General features: G+C 34.2%; 1 protein-coding gene across 1 annotated transcript; it reads left to right on the forward strand.

Moving 5' to 3' along the window:
* Nucleotides 1–823: 823 nt before the first annotated feature.
* Nucleotides 824–2,259, forward strand: LOC132611001 (pathogenesis-related protein STH-2). Its single transcript, XM_060325409.1, has 2 exons — nt 824–1,098; nt 1,695–2,259. The coding sequence occupies exons 1-2, from the start codon at nt 915–917 to the stop codon at nt 1,991–1,993; spliced, it is 483 nt and encodes a 160-aa protein (XP_060181392.1). The 5' UTR covers nt 824–914; the 3' UTR covers nt 1,994–2,259.
* Nucleotides 2,260–6,098: the final 3,839 nt, after the last annotated feature.

Here is a 6,098-nt window from a genome sequence, read left to right on the forward strand (position 1 = left end):
ATTTAAATAAATTTGGTCCAAAAAGATTATCAATCAATCAGATCATTTGACCGAATCTGAGCCGAGCGACGACGACAGCGCAAGGGGAGTCCCTCTTCTCAACCCTTTAAGAGGTAGAGGAAGTGCTTTCTAATATAAGCACACAACTTTCCCTTTCTACCACCAATGTGGTACAAAGCTCCTTTTCAAAGGAACTTTGCTTTGAACTTCATTTTACTTCCATTGTCTTTTTCCCTCCATTTCTCATTCACACCAACTTAGTTAGCTTCAATCATTAATTAGCTTTAACAATTATTTCAGCTTGAATTGATTTGGGAATTATTTTTTGCTCTTAATGTGTGCTGTTTAACTGTGAATTCTTTTTACCCAAATATCCAGCCGAATTTACATTTTGCTTTTCTTAATCGATTTACACAAATTATATAAAAATTATACACGATTGTATACTTATTATACTTGAATTATATATCAAACTGCCGATTAATTTTTAGTTTGAATAGTTAGGTGGACAGCTTTAACATTTACATAATTTGACTAAAGAAGTTAAAAAGTAGAAAGAAAACTTGGTATGTTTTAAGCAGAGAAACATAATATACCCATGTGTCACCTAGCCTCATTATTAGTCCATTTAACAAAAGTTCTCCAACGGAATGTCTAAGATATTAATTGAATTTAAAGAAGAATGTACAGATCAAGAACATCTAGAAAAGTGGACACAAATGTCTAAAATGGAGTTCTTTGAATGTTGAAATTGAGATAGAGGTAGTGCTGATTTAACTCTGAACTGTCACTTGTTTAGTTGTTGTTCCTATAAATACCATCTAAGAATATTTCATTATCACGCAGCTCAAAACATTCTCAAGATATATAGCAACTTAACTTCCTACACATTCATTTTAAAGACAAACATTAATATGGGTGTCACTACTTATACACATGAGAACACAACACCAGTTGCCCCTACTAGGCTATTCAAAGCTTTGGTTCTTGATTCTGACAACCTTGTACCTAAATTGATGCCACAAGTTGTTAAGAACATTGAGATTGTTGAGGGTGATGGTGGTGCTGGAACCATCAAGAAGATGAACTTTGTTGAAGGTTAGTTTTTATGAATTTATTTTGTATGCACTGATAGTGTAATGAATTTTATACACACTATCGGTGTAATTTTACTTGTTATTGAACCATTATTTTCAATGTAACTAGAGTAAATTTCATAAATCGTCACTCCATTTTTACTTTATTGCACTAAAGTCGTCAAACTACTTTTTGTAACGAAAAAGTCATTCAATTTTGCCTAGATATCACAGAAAGTTATTAGTGGGAACAAAAATGACATTTTATATGATACTTAATTAGCAAATTTGAATGACTTTCTGGTACAAAGAAATTGTTTAATGAGTTTTTGTGATAATTAGCAAAGTTCAGTGACTTTTGTTATATGAAATCGTTTAGTGACTTTTTGTGATACTTCGACAAAACAGGGTGATCTTTTTATTACAAAAAGTAGGTTAATAACTTCGATGCAATAAAATAAAAAGTTGAGCGACCATTCGGTGAAACTTGAGTTTATGGACAATTACTTGAGTTATCTTTTCAGTGACTTCATAGTGTAAAAAATTTCTTTTGCGTTGATTGAAATGCTGACTTTTAGATCATCCAAGAAAATAATTGCAATATTTTGAGAATGGCAGGTTATCCGATTAAGTACTTGAAGCACAAGATCCATGTTGTTGATGACAAGAACTTGGTGACCAAGTACTCAATGATCGAAGGTGATGTTCTTGGAGACAAACTGGAGTCCATTTCTTATGATATCAAATTTGAAGCTGCTGGAAATGGAGGGTGTATTTGCAAGAGCATAACTGAGTACCACACAAAAGGTGATTATGTGTTGAAGGATAAAGAACACAATGAAGGCAAAAATCAAGGCCTGGAACTTTTCAAGACTGTTGAAACATACCTCCTCGCCAATCCTTCTGTCTACGCTTAACTGATGAAAAAGAATCAAGTCCACTCGTGCTTGAGAGATGACGTGTTGAGAGATAATAAAATTAAATAAACTAAAGTGTGTTCTCTTTAAAGTTTTAAGTTATGAATCCCGCAAAGTGATTGTGGAGTTGTATCAAACTCTTCAATAGTTCAAAGGGCTTGAGTTTTCATATTATAGTGTTTTGTTGAGCGTGTGTTCTTTTCAATTACTATGTCATGGAAGGAACTTAATTTCAATAAAGAATATCGCAAACTTTACTTATCAAATTCTTGTAGCAAACCATTTATGTCTTGTACAATATATGTTTGAGGCCAATTTTATACTCCCTCAGTCTCATATTAAGTGTCACCTTAGCTAAAAATATTTATCCCATAATAAGTGTCACCTTAGGAAACCAAGACATAAAGTGATTAGTTTTTTCCAACTTTATCCTTAGACAAAAAATGACAAGTTAAATTAACATCTAAATGATGATTGGACAAACCACATAGTAACTTGGTATTGTTGGATTCCCAATGTCAAAAGGATTACTACTTATGCATGCTCCTATCAAGAGGAAAAAGTAAATTATTTTTATTATATACGGGTAATTTAGTAAGCTTCACTTTGCATTATTGGTTTCTTAATATGCGTGTTTTTGGCTAAGGTGACACTTATTATGGGACGGAGGGAGTAAAACTTTAGGACTGTGAGCACTTCATTCCTTGAATATTCAATTCCAAAAAGGCTGACTTTACACATTACAGTAGAAGAATGTTTACGCCGTTTAGATTATTTTCAACATATATGCAATTCAAAGGGATTGATAATAGGAAGGACAAAATAAACATTGCATAAAGTAAGACGATAAGAATATTTATTGTTCAAAGTTAGAGAAACTGTCTGGGTTTTAAAATAAAGTCAGATGGAGAAAATAATTTTCCATACTTTCTATAAGGGTCTCTCTAATTAGGGGAGAATTAATTGACCCTTTTCGTATCAAATCTATCATGTTCCTAAATTGATCAGTTGGTCTAGAATTTGCTTCCCACTACTAGGTAGAGTAGACTGGTGGTGGTATATATTCGAAATTGGACTCCAAATTAAAGAGTATTGAAATGGAAACATAAGAAAGTAGGCTTTCGTAATGGTCGTCCCATTTTATATGAAGTGATACTACTATTTAAGAGACAAATTGTTTGTTCTTTAATTACAATTTTCTCAAATTTCTTTTCAAATATTTTGAATCTTTTTTTTATTCAATTACCCAGATATAAATCAGGGTGCTGTTGTATTTACCAAAAGGGACAGAGGAGGCTTTGCCTAACCTCGATACAACATGGCAAACCAAAAAAGGCGGTGATACCTAGGGCTGTTCAAAACCGAACCGTAACCGATAACCCAACCGCAAAATTGGCTTATTGGTTTATTGGTAATGGGTTATCGGATTAACGGTTGGTGAACGGATTCAATTTTTATTGTTAATGGCTTATCGGTGCGGGGGTGGATTACTCAATTTCCTTATTGGGCTAACCGTTAACCCATTAAGACTTATACTATTTACATTTTTACCCCCAATTATATAAAGTATCTATTATAAACCTAAAGGCTATTGAGTATCTTATTTCACTTCTTATCTATTCACCTTTGTTAAGGGAAATAGAAAGGAGATTCATGGCAAAGAAAAACACTAGTCATGTGTTAATGGTCACTTTTTTTATGGTAATATTCATGGCAATTTGCCTTTACAGTGGCAATGAGCCAATGACTATTCTACGGAGTGCAGAGGCTACTGTCGGAAAGGCTATAGGAGACAATATGGAGTATTGTCCCAATGACTGCTGCCATAAAACGTTGATAATTACAAAGATTTCGTCGATAGAAATTAGTGTAGATGTTGTGATTTAAATTTTTATTGTCTCTTAGATTTAGCCGATACACCGTCCGATAATTTCTAACCCGATACCGAACCAACCGATATCTTTTCGGTTGGCTAGCGGATTAGTACATTTAATAGCCGATAACCGATAAGTCAAACCGTTAAACGTAATTATCCGTCCAATCCATCCGATAAGCAGCCCTAGTGATACCATCTCCGAAAAAAATCCAAAAGTTCAGTTGTCAAAGCAATCACCGAAAAATTAAAAAAATAAAATAAAATGCATAACGTGGACTGATCCACGTTATACAAAATTATTTGTATAACGTGGATCAGTCCACGTTTTACAATATATATTTGTGAAACGTGGACAGTTCCACGACTCATTTTTGTTGCCCTAAATTTTCAGCTCTTTCTCCTCCGCCTCTTCCTCCATTTTTGAAGTTACAGAACCTCTCCATCTCCTTCTCCTTTTCCTTCTCCTCCATTTATTTTCTTTTTAAACCTTGCATTACAGTCTAATTTTTGGAGTAACTTCTTTATCTTTATCTTTTGTTGCTATTTAAATTAAGGTATTTTTTCTAACTCATATAATATTATATATTTATAGTAGATGTAGATATCTGTTTATCTTATATATCTTAATTGTTATTTTTTATTTGTGTTATTTTAATACGTTTGTGTTATTTTAATAAGATATATGTTTGTGTTATTTTAATACGTTTGTGTTATTTTAATAAGATATATGTTTGTGTTATTTTAATTTGAACTTAAGATATGATTGTTAGAAGCATTATTATATAAAAGGTCTGATTTGTTTAGTAGCACTTTTGAAGAAATTTGTTGTTATGTTACTGTTATTTTTGTGGATTGTTATATAAAAGATCTGAATAACTAATTGTTTTTCATTGTACCTTTAATGTGATATTTATATAGCCAGAAAAGTGAAACTTAATTGATGCCTCAGTAGCCCAAAAGAAAAGATACTTAAAATGTCATGATAATGCTTTATTATATGGGACCTAAGTCTAAGTGGGTGGACAATTATTTTGTTTATACCTTATAGGTATTAATGTGGTCCACTATCAGTGGTTTCTAAATAAGGCGTATGGAAGTTGGCTTTATCTAGCCAGTGCATATTTGTTCTGCTAAAATTGGAATAATATATTTTTTTTAATAGTGAGTTACTCCAAATAGCTTGATCTGGACTTCATTTTTTTTTTTATATAAGGTATGGAGTTTCCACGGGTATGCGTACATCCGGGGCCAGAAGTGTACGATGTGTTAACACTCCAGGAGAAGTATCGATCACAGGCTGTGTGGGATGGTGCCTTGAGAGGACCGACCGGATGCCTGTTTCCTCGCCGTGCGGATACCAAATTTTAGAAGCACGTGAGGCGTCATCCTTTTCATCCTCGCATCCTTGACTACTTTGGCCTGTGTGGATTTAGGGGAGTAGTAGAGGTAGGATGTGTATCATATGATTGGGCAGTCATCACTGCACTTATAAAGAGATGGCGTCCTGAGACGCACACCTTTCATTTGCGTACAGGTGAGGCAACCATCACATTACAAGATATTGAGCTCATGTTTGGCTTGGTTGTTGATGGTAATCCCTTGAATGATCTTAATGCTAGAAATATAGGTATTGTTGGGTGGCAATAATTGATTCATGAGCTTACTGGTTGGGCATCCGGTCTGGATTATTTTAATGGTGTTAGTAGGTTAGAAGTAAATAAATTAATTGAATATATTAGAGGCTTAGATGACATTACAGATCAGACCCCAGAAATTGATGTGCAACAGCGGGTTAGGTTGTACTTGCTATGGCTTTGTGGCGGCACGATATTTCCGGATAAGTCCGGTGACTTACTTAATTTAGACTATTTGTTTGACATGCGTGACCTTAGACAAGCTTGGGGAGCGGCTTGCATTTGCTAGAGCAATGAGTAGACAAGCTTGCGGAGCGGCTGCATTGTCATATTTGTATACTTGTTTATGCCGCGCTTCGTTGAGGAAAGCCAAGAATGTGTGTGGATTCATTTCCTTATTGCAGGTACGTGACCTTTAAAATTATATAATTTTATTTGGTTGTCCTATTTGATAGTTATAAGGTTTTTATGTATTTATTTTAAATTTTTAATATAGGTTTGGGCTTGGGAGCGAATTATACCGATGCAGCCACCACCCAGGGCCCTTCAGCCACACACGGCTCTTGCACGAAAGTGAACTCATCGTAAAGCTCGC

Source organism: Lycium barbarum, chromosome 9, assembly GCF_019175385.1.
Source record: "Lycium barbarum isolate Lr01 chromosome 9, ASM1917538v2, whole genome shotgun sequence".
Taxonomy (NCBI): Eukaryota; Viridiplantae; Streptophyta; class Magnoliopsida; order Solanales; family Solanaceae; genus Lycium; species Lycium barbarum.

What these genes read in the sequence shown, in the direction of transcription:
- LOC132611001 (XM_060325409.1), top strand. Translation starts at nt 915, where the DNA reads ATGGGTGTCACTACTTATACACATGAGAACACAACACCAGTTGCCCCT. An exon ending in GAAGATGAACTTTGTTGAAG is followed by an intron (nt 1,099 to 1,694) that starts GTTAGTTTTTAT and finishes TGAGAATGGCAG; the next exon opens with GTTATCCGATTAAGTACTTG.